This window comes from Sceloporus undulatus, chromosome 5 (assembly GCF_019175285.1).
Source record: "Sceloporus undulatus isolate JIND9_A2432 ecotype Alabama chromosome 5, SceUnd_v1.1, whole genome shotgun sequence".
Taxonomy (NCBI): Eukaryota; Metazoa; Chordata; class Lepidosauria; order Squamata; family Phrynosomatidae; genus Sceloporus; species Sceloporus undulatus.
This window is the reverse complement of record NC_056526.1, coordinates 83,295,990-83,315,179: the sequence shown is the minus strand read 5'-3', so window position 1 is coordinate 83,315,179 and position 19,190 is coordinate 83,295,990. Positions and strand designations below refer to the sequence as shown.

At 42.6% G+C, this 19,190-nt stretch overlaps 1 protein-coding gene across 1 annotated transcript in view; it reads left to right on the top strand.

The window, feature by feature from the left end:
- Nucleotides 1-17,453, top strand: part of PUS7 (pseudouridine synthase 7) — a 30,021-nt gene extending 12,568 nt beyond the window's left edge. Inside the window, 9 exon segments of the mRNA XM_042467079.1 lie at nt 660-788; nt 2,080-2,205; nt 4,522-4,583; nt 6,953-7,113; nt 11,871-11,997; nt 13,026-13,127; nt 14,749-14,878; nt 15,358-15,449; nt 16,665-17,453. Coding sequence (XP_042323013.1) covers nt 660-788; nt 2,080-2,205; nt 4,522-4,583; nt 6,953-7,113; nt 11,871-11,997; nt 13,026-13,127; nt 14,749-14,878; nt 15,358-15,449; nt 16,665-16,801 — 1,066 coding nt within the window. The 3' untranslated portion in view covers nt 16,802-17,453.
- Nucleotides 17,454-19,190: the final 1,737 nt, after the last annotated feature.

The following is a 19,190-nucleotide window of genomic DNA, read 5'->3' as shown; positions in this document are numbered from 1 at the left end:
GTCTTAGATTAGACTTTAGCTTTTGAATCCCAGGCTCCAATCAGACACCATTATGTGCCTGCCAAGCTGAGCTAATAGCAATCTATACAGAATATGTTTTCAAGCTCCATCATCCAATTCTACATTTGGATATAAAATGCACTTGAGTTTTCAAAGGGAAAAGCAGTGCTAGTCCAATCAGCTGCAGGATTTAATAGGTTCCAGAGCTGCAGCTCCATTTAGATGGCCGAATTTCCCTGCAGGAAGCATAGAAGCAGAGATTGGGGAAGTTTCAAGGCTCTGCTCTGTGTTTTATTACAGAAGACCCCCACCCATTTGAAAAGCACACATACTATTTCCAGTTGGTTTCATGCATGTATTTTTCTTTTGAATTTGTTGTTATTATTGTTATTGCTTGCTTTAAGGCTGGATAAAGCATGTTCTCACCATGTTAAAATATGATTCAGTCCAGAGCTTGGAAAAATTACTTTCCAGGATCAGTGGTTATGTTGGCTGGAGGAATGTGGGAGCTGTAGTTGGAAAAAATAACTTTTCCTGAGCTCTGTTTTCATGCGATGTCAATATTGGGACACTAATAATTAGCCAGTTATTTTTTCTCTGTAGTGACTCTATTTCTTGTGAAATCTCCCCCCTGCCCCCCTTTTTTTGTGTGGGTATAGAATCACTGCACAGAGGTTGGCACACTTAAATAAATGCCTGATGAATTTCAAGCTCGGAAACTTTAGTTACAAGAACCATCCACTGAAGTTGGGAGAATTGCAAGGAAATCATTTTACTGTTGTTCTCAGGTAAAAATGCAATGTTTTAATGTTGTGCTTGTTGTTACAAATGTCTTGTGCTCAGTATTTTTCCAGTGGATTAATATGAGGAGCATTCCAAAGAAAGAGGGCTCTCTCAAATGGGATTTTTATTACAATGAATTTTCATCCAAATAAATTTTGAGCTGCTTCTTCTTTCTCCAGAGCATTACTAAATGTGAGAGATCTTAGAGGGTTACAGTGTCAGGAAGATTCTTAGTTGTCCTTCATTTTTAGTTGTCCTACAACAAAATCCACAAAACAGTAATACCTTTATTGGGACAACTGAAAAGCACAAAATATATCATGAAAGCTTTCAAAGCTTCATTGGCTTCTTCATTAGGCAAAGCTGTTAAAAATCATATATGAGAAGAAAAATGAGATTAAGAGCCACATGCCTACATTTTGTTTCAGATGTTATTTCTGCTGTCAGTTAAGATGGTCTAGAGCAGTGGACTGCAATTTTATGGGTTGGGGATCACCACAACATGAGGAACTGTATTAAAGGGTTGTGGCATTAGGAAGGTTGAGAACCACTGATCTAGAGGGATAACAATGCAGGCACAGGCCACTCACCTTTTTGGCTGCGTAGGGGTCCAGTGATAAAGGGCACTAAAAGACAGGCAATAAAATTTCAAATCCATTAGCAGCTGCAAAGTAATTTCCATTGAAATCCAGGCTGTCTAACTGCCTCTTTCTTAGGCAGAGAACACTGAATTTCTCAAGAATTCTCTATATTGTTACATCAGGGGGGGAAAGTCAGGTGTAGTATAAGTAAAACTTGCCAATTGTAGTCCAAATGAAAAAGTTTTACCTTGGTTGGAGGTAGAAATCTCAAAGAAGTAAGTCTGATTCCATTAGCTTCCTCTTGTTAAAGGTTGCCCTGTTGCAGCTAAATTTGGTATCTTCAAATCCAAGAAATACAGTCAGTGGTAGTCATGTTGGCTATGCAGCAAAATACAACAAAATACAAAACCCACAAAGCAGTGATAGCTTTATTGGGACAAATAAAAAGCACAAAATACACCATGTAAGACCTATAAAGGTATCACTATTGTTGTGGATTTTGGTTATTCTTTTATTTCCTGTTATCTTTTACGCTACCTTGAGTCCTGGTCCTGAAAAAAAGGTAGGGTATATATAGAAAGCGATTGATTAAGAATGGATAGGATTGCAGTGAACTTAAAATAATTATTTATGGTTTGCTTGTGACTTTTTTATGATAAAGGTAGAAAGTGTGTCTATTTTTCCCCATTTTTCTTAAACAATGTTTTTTCATCAGAAATATAACAGGAACTGATGATCAAGTTCAGCAAGCCATGCAGTCTCTCAAGGAAATTGGATTCATTAACTACTATGGGATGCAAAGATTTGGAACCACAGCTATTCCTACATATCAAGTTGGAAGGTACCCTGATTTTATTTTGCATATTATGACAAAGAGTATGACACCGATGTTTCCAGAGAGCCTGAAAAGTTTGCTTGCTTGGACAACTCTCCAAATTCCCCCAACCAGCATGGAGGATTCTGGGAGTTATATACCATGCTCTGATATCTTAAAGCACTTAGGAGTCCAGGGAATAAGAATTTAGGGCCTGGCAGATATAGCTTCAAATCCTAAGCCAGCTGTTTCTTGCATAGATAGCCTCTGGAAATCTTACCCTTTCTCCTCAGCAGAATACTTTATTGTTTCTCGTTTTGTTCAATCTAAAGAAAATGAGCAGTGCTTCTTTTGTAGTTTGTTTATTTCTATTCTTGATATGGTTTTAAAATGGTACACCATCTTGTTTGGAATGGCAATGATACTAAAATAAACTAGCATTGATGGAATTTAAACATCCTTAGCTTCCTTCAGAGGCCTTCCCTTTTGTTTTAGGAACAGGATCCTTTGAGCAGCTGTAGCCCTTGTTCTTGCTGAGCCCAGGATGGAATGACAGAGCCATTGAAAAGTGAAACAGTCTCCTTCAGCTCTTGCCTCTTTAAGAAATGGCATTAGCTGATATGAGTAAGGTTGGAGTCAAGGAAAGCTCTGTTACCTAGTGTTACACATATTTGACCTGTGGCTGCTTGTCTCCAGTTTCTTATACTACTGACCACATTTTTTCAAACCCTGGGTGGGAACCTTTTTTATGTTGAGGGATGCAGTCCCTCATGGGTGAACTTTTTAGTACCATGCACAGGCACCCAAAGGTAAAGGGTACAGGGCTAGAGCTTGGGTAGATGGGCTCACCACATTTTCACTCTGCCTTTTCTCTCCATTTCACTGTTTGTCCCTATCTCCTTTTGTCTCTGTCCTTCTTTCCAGTGAAAGCCATACTCCCACCGCATGACGATTGCAGTTAGGGAAAAAAACTTTATTCCCTCCAAGCCTAGCCACCATGTCTGTGTGGGTGAGGGATGGTCATAGATATCGGTCCAAGAAATACCCAATAGAAGTTAAGATTTGGTGGGAGGGAGACTTCTTTTGGTGCCAATGGAAGCTGCTGCTTCTTGGCCTAATTGTCATTCGTGGCTAAGATCCAAAGCCCCAGTAGGTCAGACTGTCCCATGGATTGCCTTTTTCCCAACCTGCTTTGAAACCTTCCACCTGTTTTTGATTCATTCTTCTGTAGTGCCTTGGCTGTCTTAAGACTTGCCATATCTCTGAATGACATTTATTAGAGTCTTAAATTCTTCTTCTTCTTCTTTTTCTTCTTCTTCTTCTTCTTCTTCTTATAGCTTATTTATATAGCAGTGTAGATTTACACAGCATTTTACATAACGAACAAAGACAAATAAAATCTGCCATTGATCTACAGTCTAAAAGCAGAGCAAATCATAAAATTAAAATGTATCTTAAAATAATTCTGAGCATTACATTATTAAAACAATACACATTAAATACATTATTAACCAACTAAGCAGGTTATGAGTTGGAATGCTTCCCTGAACAAAATTGTCTTCAGTTCAGCCTTAAAATTGGCTAAAGAAGTGATGGTCCCTAATTGTGTGGGAAGGAGGTTCCAGAAGTGGGAAGCAGCATGGGAAAAGAGGCGGATCAGAGCAGGGAAGTGGAAATCCTGGGCAGAGTCAGCAGTCCTAAATTATGTACTAGATCATAAAGCATGAGCTGGGTGGAAAGGGGAAACAAGTGCTGACAGATAGGGGGGAGCCAATCCATGCAGGGCTTTGAAAGCTAACAGAAGTTTGTAACAAATTCTAAAAGGAACAGGGAGCCAGTGAAGGGATGACAGCAAAGGGGTGATGTGGTCAAAATGGTGTGCAGAGACGATAATCCTTGTAGCAGCATGTTGCATGGAGGTTTGGGGGGGTGGAGGTGGGAAGGGGGAAGCCCCGTCAACAGAAAGTTACAATACTTGCAATCCTACATACACCTGGGAGGAATCTCATTGAACCCATTCAGGTTTATTTCTGAGTAGGCATACTTGCTTTACTATAGGATATCTTGGGCCAGAAATATATATAATGTGTTGACCTTTCAAAATGTACAGATTGTAGCCAAATCCTCATGTTTTTAAATAAGGCTCAGTATCTGGTAGTTTTGCATAGAAGTAGGTTCTGCTCATTTCAGTAACAATTGACTTTGGAGCAAGTCAAAGTGGGAATACAGCTTTGGACTGCCTTCTCTTTGCTAGCTTTAACTGATACTGTAATGTGTTGGTACACCTTTGGAGGTGCTTTCTTCTAACATTCAATATTAAGTCAGTGTTCCTTTAATTTTTAGAGCTATTCTACAGAATAATTGGAATGAAGTCATGGATTTAATACTAAAACCACGTCCAGGAGGCAAGTATAATTTTTTTTCCAATTCAGCTCTGGGCATTGCAAAGTTAGAATTCATTCAGTAATGTACAGTGGTGCCTCGGGTTACGAAATTAATTCGTTCCGCGGCTAATTTCGTAACCCGAAAAACCTTCGTAACCCGAATTGCCATAGGCGCTAATGGGGAAAAAAGCCGCGGCTCTGCCGCGGCTCCATTTAAACAGCGCCGGCGTTTTTTCGTAACCTGAAAAAACGTTCGTAACCCGAAACAATAAATCCCTATGGGATTTTTTCGTATCCCGAAAAATTCGTAAGCTGGGTAATTCGTATCCCGAGGTACCACTGTAAATGGATGCATGCATGCAGAAGAAAGCTTCTAAAATTATTTTTATAATTGGATTTTTCTCTCTCCTGGAAGTTAATGATGATATCACTCCTAATTGATTTCAAAATATGACACACCCACTTCTCCTTAGTGTCTTAATTCTAGAATATTAAGAATGTAAACAAGCTAGTGTTATAGGATTTCATTTTTTTTATTTAGCTTTAGAAGGCTCTGTCTTAAAACTTTAGGATGGGGAAAGAAAAGTAGGCATGAGGAGTGCAGAAAAGCATTTAAGATCAATTTAAAACAAGAAATTAAAAATGTATAAAAGAACTAGCCAATAATGGATCATCATATATATTCATCTCCAAAAGCAAGCAAGGGACAAAACAGAGTTTTCAGGACAATCATCTGCTGTACTGTTTCAGTTCTTCCCAAATATAGAGGTTTGCTCCCCTAAGGGTACTGTTGTGCCTTGGTTCCCAAAGCAGTGAACAGCCTTACTTAAAAGGTGAATCAACAAGCCTACTTTCTGGATCTTGTGAGCAGAAACATAGCCAGGATTTTAGGAAGGGGTGGGGAGTCCAGACTAAGTGTCACCATTATATTGGGGCTTGGGTGCGGCGGCGCAGCAGCACGCATCATTCATTTTTTTAATGGAAGGGGAGTCCGGACCCCAAGACCCCCCCCCCCTTGGCTACGTCCCTGTTGTGAGTTTGGTCTGGTTAAAAAGGAAATGGCTCAACATCCAGCTCTGCAGATTCAAAGTTTGGTAGTGCCAGGATCAAGTTGCCGGATGGCCACTACAGAGAACATTTCTAAATCAAAATCAGTCAAGACCAAGGGGAGGTAATAGTTAAATTAAACTAAAGAAGTGGCCATCACTGCAGAGAACACCAAATGAACTAGGCATTTGTGTCACTAGGGGTGTGTGAACCACAACAGGAGACACCCTAACAAAAGTGGCGGTGACACCACTCTTCCTCAGACATCTGCATTTTGGCAAAAATGGGCTCTGACATTTGCCTGTATCGCTTTAAAATGGTGAAGAGAGTGTGAGTGGGATAAGGCTTAGTGGGAAGAGAAAGAAGAGGCTCAGGTTTGATTTTGTTCTTAATTAAAATTATTTTTTTTAAATTAAAATATTAATTTTTAAAAAAATTCTTTAAAAAATCACATTTTACCAAATTTTCACTTTAACAACATGAAACTATGTATTTTTAAACACATTTATTGTGTGTGTATGCTATCATAATTTAAAGGTATACATTTAATTTTGCTAGTCGTTTATGTCACAACTATTATCATTATATTCAGTTATATAAGGGATCTAAAATTTATAAATAAATTAGTATAAAAAACATTACTAAGGATTCTATGGTGTGTTATGGGAGGAGATCAATGGGGAGTGACACCATGAGTTACCACACTGGCTGACACCAAGCTTTCAGTAGGACATGATCTTCCTAGGCTTCTAGTTCCTCCCACAAGCAGCACAATACATTTGCCCTGAGCAGGGCTGTGTTTTGCTTTCAGATCCTTTGGCTGTGATGGCATGGAGGCAACTGGGACATAGTGGTATCCTCAGAACCAAAATCCTCAGATTATGAGGATGGCAAGTACACTCTCAGGAGGAAGAAGGCTAGTCCCAAAGGATCTTCTGGGCCTGAGAACAAGGGGACATTGAAGATGTTTCTGTGTCCACATCTTCTGCACCTAGTCACTGTATTCCAGAGGAGGGTTGGAATTCTGTTATGTGACACCTGGTTTATGGATTATGTTAATGACGTACTATTAAAAAACCCCACCTCTCCCCATATTATGCAATATACTCAGTGCCCAAGCTTAGTGTGGATAAACACATATAGGCCCAGAATGCTAGTGGCTTCAGTGGGAACTACATACACATTGGGTTTTGCATTATATTTTTTTCATTGTTGTAGGATATTAGAACTTTGTGTGTAGATACTCTTATGTATGTGCTTCTTTTCGTATGTTCTTCAAGCATTCTGTAAAAGAAAGAAGAAAATGTAGTTAAAAGCACTTATTTTGAATGCATTTATTGCAGCTGAAAAGGGCTACTTAGTCAAATGCCGAGAAGAGTGGGCAAAAACAAAAGATCCAGCTGCAGCTCTTAAAAAACTTCCTGTGAAAAGATGTGTGGAAGGACAACTGCTTCGGGGACTTTCAAAGTATGGACTGAAGAATATAGTCTCTGCATTTGGCATAGTGAGTGTGAAGTGTTTGTCTTTGTGGTGATGGTTTGAAGGCCTTCCTGAGCTCTGAACATGCCTGAAACATGCTCTGAATGTGCCTGCAAATCACCTTGAGGGTCAGGAGTGGGACTTCCGAATTTTGCCTGGGGGAATCTGCAACGGCCAGGAAGTTCTTTTCAAAGCCCTGGCTAGGAGGGGAGTCATATTGTGAAGGCACCACATATTGTGTGATCTTGGAAGCTAAGCAGAGTTGAGCCTGGTTAGTACTAGGATGGGGACTTCCACAGAATAACAGGTGCTGTAGGCTATATTTCAGAGGAAAGTAATAGTAAACTAGCCTTGCCCACTTCAGGGCCACTGAAAACCCAGTGCCTAATGGGAATGACAAGCAGCTCTGGAAGGGGCCAAGCAATTGAAGAGGACACACCAGCAACATGCTTTTAAGCCTCAGTAGCCTTTCTTGCCACTGGGTTATTTTTTGGCTCTCCTTTTTGTTTATTTTTAAGTGCTTGGCTTTTAACATATTTCTTATATTCTGTTGCTCTTTTGAGTTGCTTTAAGGACTTTGGTTAATAAGTGGGATACAAATCATGTAAATGAATACATACATTTTCTGGTAAAAGACTTATGAGCATATAGGTTGTATCTTTCTAGATTCTGTTATAAAAAGTAACTTAACTATCATTGGCCCTTACCTACCTACCTACCTATCTCCCCCCTTGAGACTCTGGGCTCGGCCTGGCTTTGGCGTTTGGCGGCCAGGTGCGAGTGGGGCCCTTTAAGACATCTGGGGGAAAGTTTGGGAGGGGCCCGCTGGTGTGAGCAGCGGGTACAAAAGCCGGGAAACCGGCCCTCCTGGACACGCCCCCCACCGCCTCCTCGCCCAAGGGACCGCCGACGCCGTCGCTGCTGGGGACTGTGCCTCTTGCCGGGCGGCCTCCTCCCGGTGGTGTCGAAGGTGCGCAGCTGCGCACCGCCCCGGGAGTGCCGCCCACGGACTTGGGGAACTCCGTCGCTGCGCTCCTGCGCAGCTGCGCAGTCTCAGCGGGCGCAGGAGGCTAGAATAGCCTTAGGAGCAGGGGATGCCTACAGTGGCTTACCTCTGCTCCATCAACAGCCATAGGAGGGTGGGGGAAGGATAGGGATGCGGGGGATGCCTGGGCCGGGGATAACACCTTGGTGGGCGGGGCCCCAATTGAGGTAGTGTGGGGCAGGGGGAGGTATGGCGGTGGGAGAAGGGACTTTCGTTCTAGGGGAAGACGGGATAGATGCATCATATCTATCTCGCCTTCCTGTCCCCCTCCCAACCAGATGGACCTGAGGGTCACTCCAACCGTGCCACAAACCCTGTCGCTGCTCCTGTGCAATGCCAGGTCCATAAATAACAAGACCCACATCCTTCAGGATCTCCTGGAGGACTCTAAGTGTGACCTGGCTTGCATTACCGAGACCTGGCTGGGGCCTGAAGGGGATGCTGTGTGGGCTCAGGCCCTGCCTGCCGGGTACTCGGTGAAGGACCAGCGCAGGTTAGGTGGGCGGGGGGGGGTGTGGCCTTGGTACACAGGAACACCGTGTCCCTCACCAGGAACCACCTTCGACAGACCACCTATATCGAGTGTATTTACCTGACCCTAAAGGCTAGGGACAGTCTAGGGATTCTGCTAGTGTATCGGCCACCCCGTGCATTAGCGGACTCCCTTAACGAGCTGACACAGCTGGTCGCTGAGCTGATGTTGGAGACGCCCAGGCTTCTTGTCCTGGGCGACTTCAACATCTCCCTCACGGCCAGCTATGTTCCATCCGGTGCGGCTCGGGAATTCATGGAGACCATGGCGGCCATGGGCCTGTCCCAGCTGATACAGGGTCCTACGCATTGTGCGGGTAATACTCTCGATTTGGTCTTCTGTTCGGAGGCGGAAAATCCGTGGGTGGAGATAGCTAATATCTCCCCCTTGTCATGGACGGATCATTTCCTGGTAGAGGTGAAAATCAAGGCTTCTACCCAGATCCCCCCCGGGGGTGGCGGACCAATTAGGATGGTCCACCCTCGAAGGCTGATGGAACCAGAGAGGTTCCAAGAAGCCTTAGAGGGGCTCACGGTTGGAAATGACGGCGACTCTGTTGATGCCCTTACCGGTATCTGGAATACTGGTCTTTCTGGGGCTATACACAGAATCGCTCCCAAGCGCCCTCTCAGGCCCGCTTCCAAACGTAAGCCCTGGTATACGGAAGATCTCCGGGCGAGGAAGCGGGTTCTGCGACGGCTAGAGTACCGTTGGCGGAAACACCTTTGCTCAAACGACAAGACTCTCCTAGACCGACTGTTAAAGGACTACGGAGAGGCAATACGAGCAACAAAGAATTCGTTCTATGGTGCTCGTATTGCGTCCGCGGAGTCGCGTCCGGCAGAGTTGTTCAGGGTGGTTAGGGAGCTAACTCAGCTCCCTCCCGCCCTGAACCAGATCCTTGAACCTTCTAAGGCCTGCTGTGACTTGTTTAACGACTTTTTCGTGGATAAAACTTCTCGTATTAGCGAAGGTCTGAACGCCGACGTTATGGCAGAACCTAGTGTAGAAGTGTCCAGAGCCTCCGTGGACTATGTTACACTGGATCAGTTTGAGTTGGTGAGTACCGAGGATGTGGACAAGATCCTCGGAAGTGTTCGGAAGACAACCTGCTCTCTTGATCCCTGTCCCTCATGGTTAGCGGCCCAGGGGGGACCGGCAGTGACACTTTTGTTACGCCGGATAATTAATACATCTCTCAGGGATGGGCGATTTCCATCGGATCTTAAATTGGCCATAGTAAGACCGATCCTAAAAAAGCCCTCCCTTGACCCCCTGGTACATAATAATTATCGGCCTGTTTCGCTGCTACCATTTTTGGGAAAGGTGATCGAGAGGGCGGTTGCGATCCAGCTTCAGGCGATCTTGGATGAAACGGATTATCTGGACCCATTTCAAACTGGCTTCCGGGCGGGTTACGGGGTTGAGACGGCCATGGTCGCCTTGGTCGATGATCTCCGTCTGGGCATCGACAGGGGAAGCGTGTCCCTGTTGGTGCTCTTGGACATCTCAGCGGCTTTCGATACCATAGACCATGGTATCCTTCTGGGGCGCCTGGCTGAGGTGGGAATCGGGGGCACTGCGCTCCAGTGGTTCCGTTCCTACCTCTCTGGGAGGTCCCAGATGGTGCAGCTGGGGGACGTGTGCTCCAGCGAGCGGGCCCTTAAAACCGGGGTCCCTCAAGGAGCCATTCTGTCTCCTATGCTATTTAACATTTACATGATGAAACCGCTGGGAGAGATCATCCGGAGACATGGGGCGCGGGGTTATCAGTACGCTGATGACACCCAAATCATCTTCTCTATGTCTCCGACTGATGCAGTGACTGGGGATGGCGTCTCTCCTCTCGTGGCCTGTCTAGAGTCAGTAATGGGCTGGATGAGGGAAAACCGACTCAAATTGAATCCAGAGAAAACGGAGGTACTAGTGATAGGTTCTCCTGGTCCAGGAATGGAGGTGGTTCCACCTGTCCTGAACGGGGTCACGCTCCCTGTGAAGGACTCCGTTCGCAGTCTGGGGGTGCTTCTTGACTCGTCCCTTCGCCTGACTGCTCAGGTGAATGCGACGGTCAAGAGCACCTGTTATCAGCTTCGGCTGATTCGCCAGCTGCGCCCATACCTGGCCCAGAGGGACCTAGAAACTGTTGTACATGCTCTGGTAACTTCGAGACTGGATTTCTGCAACGTACTCTACATGGGGCAACCCTTATACCAAACTCGGAAGCTGCAAATGGTGCAAAACATGGCAGCCCGGCTGGTCACTGGCGTATCCAGGACCAGCCACATAACACCTGTGCTAAAAGATCTTCACTGGCTGCCCATTCGCTTCCGAGCTCAATATAAGGCGTTGGTTATTACCTATAAAGCCCTAAATGGCTTGGGCCCAGGATTCCTGAAGGACCGCCTCTCCCCGTACATTCCGCCTCGCACCCTCAGAACATCTGGGCAGCAACTCCTGAAGGTGCCTGGGGCTAAGTTGGCTGTTACAGCCAGAAGATCTTTTTCCACAGCTGCCCCAGCCCTTTGGAACACGCTGCCCACGGAGCTCCGCTCATCTTCCACCCTGGCCCAATTTAGGAAGGGTCTAAAAACCTTCCTATTTAATCAGGCATTCCCCGACTAAATATCCTGTGGGCCTCCCTCCTCTCTCGTGGCCGTGAGGTTGGGCTAAGGGGTTGTTTTTATTGTTTTTAGGATTGTTGTTTATATATGTGCTTTTAACCTGTATGTTGTTGCACTTTGGTGCATTTTGTTAGCCGCCCTGATCTTTTGGAAGGGCGGGGTATAAATAAAAATTTTATTATTTATTATTTATTACCTATCTATCTATCTATCTATCTATTTTCCACCAGCAGGCAAAAACAGTCTTATTTAGGTAGGCCTTTGACCCATAGCTTGACATATAAATATGTAGCCATTGTTTCTAACTGCTTGTTTTTATTGATGTTTTCATCTGCTTTTTCACTTTCCATATTGTTGTTTTACAGTACTGTATTTTATTGTGCTTTCACAGTTGCTAATGCTATTAGCCAGCTTGAGAACCATCTGGTGGAACAGTGGTATACAAACATAAATAAATAAATGGTCACACAGCTGGCATGCTACTGTATTTTTATGGTACTCAGCCTTTTAATTTGAGATGTCATTAGAAAATGAATCATAGCAGTTGCTTTTAGTTGAATAATTTTTTTGTGAAATTTCTGCAGATACCAAGAAATAATCGTTTGATGTATATTCATAGCTATCAGAGTTATGTGTGGAATAACATGGTGAGCAACAGAATAGAAGAATATGGCCTCAGAGCTGTATCAGGAGATCTTGTACTAAAAGGAGGTAAACTGTCAACATTGATTCATGTCAGGCTGTGAAGCATAGAGTGTGCAAAATATTTTGGTAAAGACTGTTGACTTCTCAGTACTTAAAATTGATAGTGAGCATGCTCCCAATCACCGCCAAATTAGCCAAGGCAATCAAAAAAATATTTTCTTTACAACAGAAAAAGCTTGTATTTTTGTGTATCCCCATTTAGATATATGCCCAGTTTTACATCCATGTTGTTAATGGGAATGCAGATGACTCCCCAGTCCTATAAGCCCTGTTCTTTTATCGCTCCCTTCCCTGAAAGTTGCTATGAGGTCTTAATCATCAGAGTTCTCCATGAGAAGTCTGGAATAAGAGGCTTTGCACAGAATTCTCCTGCAAGAAGTTGCTGTCACTATTCAGGCTAAGGAAAGAGGAAAAGAAGGAGACTGGTACATTCTGGCAAGCCTGCAGGGGCTGTGTATATAATCTGATTGGGTACAATCACATGCTGGGATCCAGTCAGCTTCCATAAGCAAAATCAAGAGGGGTGTGATTCTCCTCCCCCAGCTCCCCATATGCCTTCTGGAGAGCTAGAAAATCCAGGTTGTCAGGTGGCATGAAAAGCTACAGGGAGGAGGAGTACCATCATATCAGCAGTTTAGCAAGCTAAGATTTAGGGCATAGATTTGCTGATATATATATATATATATATATATACACACACACACACACACACACACACACACACACACACACACCTTAGTCTGCTACTTGAAATAGTACAAACTATACCGCTCCATTTTGGGGATGGAGCTGAAGCTAAGAATCTGTTAGGATTTGTACTCTTTCATGTGAACTTACGTGCTAGCCTTGCTGCCCCATCTTCAGCATACACGATGTATGAAATTGCTCTTCATTTTTGTTCCTCTGTCATAAAAATAGCAGTTAAAAAAAAGATAACATGCTAGATAAGTTTTTGAAAAGAAATGTCTTTAAAAAAAACTGCCGGAAATTATTAGGAGGCTGTAAATGACATGAAAATCTTTTCATGTTTTTAGGTACTGCTGTTTATATAGAAGAATCGGAAGTTGACAGTTACACTATCCATGATGTTGTGATGCCATTGCCTGGTTTTGATGTTATCTATCCAAAGCATAAAAGTAAGAACTCAGAAACTTCAGAAGTCAGAACTTGATTATAGACCCATTTATTGGAGCAAAGGGAGTGTTGTTAGTACTTAGGATTGGTCCCTTTAGAAAAGGCACTTCATTTTAGGATTGATCGTATATTTTAATATAAAACAATAAAAAGGGAAGATGAATGAACCACATTGATTGGTACTACAGCTATAATGCCCAGTTATGGAATCTTTATCATGTGTTTACTCTGAATACCTTTAAAGCAGGGGTTCCCAGCCTGAGGTGCCCACACCGCCAGGGGGTGCAACAGAATGACTTATGTCCCTGAATGACAAATCACAAATCATCACTCAATTTTTCTGAATAAATCAGAATCTTCATTGTTTGATTTAGATTAGCATTTTATGCACATAGACCTGATACAGGCGGGCCCTGAAGGACATGCTCGTCACGTGCAAGGGCCCCCCTCCCCTCGCATGTGATAAGGGTGTCCTCGCTGCGCAGCGCTGAATAGACGGCTGCACACTCCTTTTTCTTGCGTAGCTGCGTTGCACAATTTGGTTGCTGCAGCACGGCTATGTGCAAAAGAGAGACAGCTGCTGGCCGCCTCTTTCTGGCGGTCTGTACCCTGCCATAGAAACTTATTTTTTAGTTCACCAACATTATTGTATGGGGTTCAATCTGTGGTTCAAAGATTAGATATGAGACTTCATCTTCAAATGTGCTACTACTTTTGTAGGGTGTGTGAACATTGATCAAACTTTCCCTAGGGGTATGGAGCATAGAACAGGTTGGGAATCTCTGTAGGTGGTCCAGATCTCAACTGTTTTACACAATCATTGTATTCATAGTTTCTTTGTTGAATTTGCCATTGGTTGGTCAACCTGCTGATGCCAAGGTGTTCCATTCTTTAGCTAGATGGCAGATGTGCAGTGCATCACTCTCGGCCTTACTGGCTACATAGAACCTGCCAGAGCTTGTTCTTTGCTGGTGTAGCATTTGGGAATCCACGGTCACCACTGTGCTATGATAAGATAGAAGAGCAGGAGTTTGTTTATCTGTCTTACTCTTTACAAATTCATGCACTTGATCACAAGAGTCACCAGATTTGTATACTCAGTCCTCTACACCCACGGATTTTTTATCCACAGCATCCACGGTTTCAGGTTTCTATTTGCACAAAATTGATATTTACACTCAGGTTGACATCACAAACATTTTTTAGGAATTTCAAGATTGATAGGCAAACTTTGACTTGTGTTCTGGTCCATTTACATGGAACTTGATGTGGAAGCAATTTTAAGGATTGTAGGTGCTGTCTTTCAAACTTTTATTTCATTAAAATCATCAACAATGCCAGGTATATGCTCTTGTATTTTAAATTGATTGAAATAAAAGATGTGGTCCTATGCACACTTGACATTAAACCTACTTGACTTGATGGGTCTTGTTTCTGATGCAATATACTAAGATAAGACTGGATTGGAAGACATTTGTTTTTGCCTTTCTGAACTGCACCTATACTAATAAATGAGCTGTTTTGGGTTTATAAGCATGGCTTCATGTAAGGAGTATTTTTCTGCATTTGGATCAACAGATCTGAAGATAAAGGTTTTATAATTATATGTTGTTTTTATGACAGTTGGAGGAGCCTACAAGGACATATTAGCTGCAGACAATCTGGACATAAATAACATGAAACATAAAATTCGAGACTATTCATTATCAGGAGCATACCGAAAGATTATCATCCGTCCTCAGAATGTGAACTGGTAAGTAAACAGCCAATCTGGTTTAGTGGTTTGAGCACTGGACTATGAATCTGAAAATCAAGGTTTGATTCCACGCTTGGCTATGGAGACCCACTAGGTGACTTTGGGCAAGTCACACACTCTCAGCCTGATAAAACCCTGAGGTAGGTTCGCCTTAGGGTCACCTTAAATTGAAAGCAACTTGAAGGCACATGACAACACCGTAAACAGCATAGGATAATGGCCAAAGATCCACACAGATAATTATGTGTGCCTTTAGGAAACTTTATATTCATTCCTTGACCTTCAGAACCACCCCCCGGCCACAAGACCTTCTCTTTCTTTTCCGTTTAATGAGAATGTAAAATTTCTAATTATAATGGGAGGAACATAGTAAAAGGAGAGTGTGGATTTTCATTTTTGTAAGTCTGTAACCATTCAACAAACGGTTTCCATAGTTGCTAAATCCATTTTAAATCTCATCTTCTGTTTTTATAAAGGGAGTTGGTTGCATACGATGACCCCAAAATTCCATTATTTACCACTGATTTAGACAAAATGGAAGGAAAAACACCTGCAGTTCTTGCAACAGGTAAGTATGTAAAACAAGGTATTTTTAATGTCTCCATTGTGTATGCATACAAATCTAATGGTTAAACTCTAAAGTTGGTACAAAATGTTGGACTTGAATTTTCACATTTTGTTTCCACCACTCCCAGAAATTCTTAAACATTAAGCTATGTTATGGGAAGTATCTTTGTGGAAAGAATGCCTTAGAGCTGAGTGAGAGAGATTATCTGTTTTAGGGAATATGAAAAATAGAGAATTTGAATATTTTAGGAAATATGAAAAATAGGTGGTGGAGGCAAGGTTGCTATTGAAACGCAGCTCCATTTTAGATGAAATTATGGGGAATCCTCAGTACTTTGCTCTTTCTTCCTTTCTGCAAGAGTTGCTGGCTTCATTAATGTGGGGTGCATCTGTTTCGTTTATTTCTTCTGTTCCTGCAGTTGGCTTAACAGTATATCTCCTACAGTTACAGTTTGACACAAAGGTGCATCTAAGATGTGAATACATCTAAAATATTCCAAGAGCTTTTATTTTGTGGGCGGGCAGTTGTGTGTGAATGATGGCACATCTCTGGGCCGAAGCAGATGGACAAGAAGGAGTGGCTAGAAGCCGCTAAAAGCTTGATCGCTCTGGGGCTGTGGCAAACACACGTCATGGCCCTGAGGGTGCCTCCTGGCGCAGCCCCAAAGAGGAGAGGAAAGGATTCACTCCTTTTGAGGCTGAATTTGGGCTACCTTAGGTGGCCCTGCCGTGGCTCTGGGGCAGTTTTCAGGTGCCCCAGGGGCATTGATTGTGTAAACGCCATACCCCCAGAGCAACTAGAAGCCACCCCTGTCTGTCTGTCTGTTTCAGGCCTCTGTCTTATGGCCACTCTCCCATCTCATCAGGTGAAAATTCCTACTTAGGAGATCAGTTTAATGGTGAGAATATGTTCCCTTGATTTAGCTTGATAATCAGGCTATGGAATTCCTGCAGATGGGGATCTGCATTTCTCTAGATAAATTATTCCAGGCTAGATATTGTGTCTTGATGTGAATAATGAAGCTAGAGATAGTTTTTTCTATTTGTAAACTTGAGGTTTATAGGCAGGATTACCAGTATGTTTTCAGATCTTTAAAGCAAGCTGTGAGATACCTTCTGAAGTTTAACATTAAGGTCTTGGCAATGGTATAAACAACTGAAACAATGTGCCATGGATTGTTATCATGCTGGTTAATCTAGATTATTTTTTTTATAGAAGGCAAATACAAGGCTCTGAAGATGGAGTTCTCCCTTCCACCGTCTACTTATGCCACAATGGCCATTCGAGAAGTGCTGAAGATGGACACAAGCATAAAAAAACAGACACAGTTAAATACGATATGGCTACGCTAATGATCTTTCACATTGACTGGATAAAAGTTTTAACATGAAAATTAGGTTCTTATTTACTAGTTTTATCTAGGTACTTTTTAATTAAAATGTATTTTTGTATTAGCTTAAAGCATATAATTTGAGATCTGTTGTAAAATGGCGTTTGTTTTTAAGCTGTCAGAGCAAACATGGTGCTTGAGCTACTTGCAGAGTGCAACATTACTGCTTGCAGGAAAACTGATGGCTTTTTTTAGTGATTTCAGATCCTCAAAAGTATTCAAAAATGGTTTCTCAAATATGATTGTACATATAGCTTCCTGGGTTTGGTACTAAATATAGCTGATTGCAACTCTGCTGTTCAGTAATTCCAATCAGGATTGATGAATTCCCATTTATACCTAGTGAAGAAATATATTTAGCCTTCAGATTGGTGACAGGATCTTGGCAAGATGTTTATGTCTTTATGTAAACATGTTCAGTTGTTTTTATTTGGGCTGTAATTTTATTAAATGTTTGTGTCTTTCCACAGCTTGTTTCAACTTGTAAAACAGCAGATGACCAACATGTGGATTTTGCTGTTTAGTTCCAACATATATGGTTTGTCTGTTGCTGGCAATGGATGAACTAGGAGAATCTGTATTGTGGCATTACAGAATTAAACTGCCATTCTCAATTTGATGTTTGTGCCTTGGTTTTTATTTCTAAATCTGTTTTTCCCCTGCTTGGTTTAGTAAACAGTTGTGAATGTAAACCTGTATTCCCTTTTAGCAGACATCACCACAACCAAAAAATTTCAGTATTGTTTGGTAATACATCTATTTCTACAGAGACATTCTTTTTTCTGGAAAATGATTTTATGTATTCTACAACCATATGCAAAATTTAAGGCTTTGGTATTAAAACATGTAGAGAACCACACACTTGTCCCTACACTAATCCAGGACCTGGGGCTGCTCCTTATCTTTCTGGCAAGTAATCCATATGAGAAGCCCCCCAGTTGCCCCATGGAAGCGGGGTACCTGGCTGCACTGACTAGCCATGTGCCCTGTTTCTGCATCAGATGGGGCAATTGGGGGGCTTCTCGGATCACATGTCACAAAGGCTGTCTGAACAGTCCGGTTTTGCCATGGCATTTCTAAGAATCGTGGCAGAAAACCAGGGCTATTTTATCCCAGATCCTCTGGATCCACGCCTGCACAGGCAGGATCCGGCCCAATACTGCTATGGGTGTTTTGGCCTGTGTTTAAAATAATTGACGTGAGGCTGGGCGGAAGCTGGGCCACTTGTTGCTTGAGTGGCCCATGTGGACAACCCCTTTCTTTCAGTTAGTGTCAAAGGTGCAACAAGATCTGTTTGCTTAAAGAGTTTAAGAAGATCTCAGATCCACAAGTTAGGCAGGGCAACTGTTTATGTTCTCAATCTGGCATTTTTAATCTAACTTGATAGCAGATCATGGGGATCTGTTGGTAAGCCAAGTAGATCCTACAAGCATGAACCTACCCTGGCCGTAAACAGTAACTTGTTTCTCTGCTTGTCTATGCCAAGAGCAGGAGTGTACAAAATATACACCTTCAGATGTTGCTGAAATCCAATTCCCATCTGCCACATACTGGCCACTGGAAAAGTATGATCTAGTAATAGTTATTTGTTAAGAGCAAAAGATTCCCCATTCCTCTTACATACCCTCCAACGATTCCAATTTTCAGGGACAATCCTGATTGATCCTTTGTTGCCTGGCTTTTTCAGCTGCTTTTAAAATTTCCCAGTTTCCCTCTCCTCCTCCCACTTTGCCCTAGAATCATAGCATACTTCCATTGATACAAACTGGATTCAAAGTTCAAAAGTAGTTTGCATTCAACTCAGTGGGGACAGAGGACAGGAGAGGGCAGAATTTTGTCCTTACCTATAGATTCAGGCTTAAACAAACTAGTGCAGCCTCTACTAGCTTGTGGGTTCTCCCACTTTCACAACTTCTCCATCTCTTAACCACGCTCTGATATTGCTTGATCACATGTATCTGTTTCATCTGTGAAATGTTGGAGAGTATAAAAGTGTGATGGGTGGTCCTAGTATTTGTAACCATTCTTCCAGTATTGGGGTTTTATCATAATGTATAAAATTACACAAGTCTTTTATATTTCTGATTCAAATAGTCTTAATGGTATTTTTCCTTGCCCATGGTACAAACTGGGACTGCCTTAGAAATCAGTCCCACATTTTAACATACTTCCTGTGAGCCACACAAAACTTTGGCTCAGCTTCACTCAAAGGTACCAGTCTTATTTGGGTTCTCAGACATTTCAAATGCATTACCTGTTTGTACCTGGGTCTGTGAAATATATGGCCTTTGCACATCCTATATACACTGGATCTGGTGGGAAGTTGGTCAGAAGGGGAGAATGACATTGAA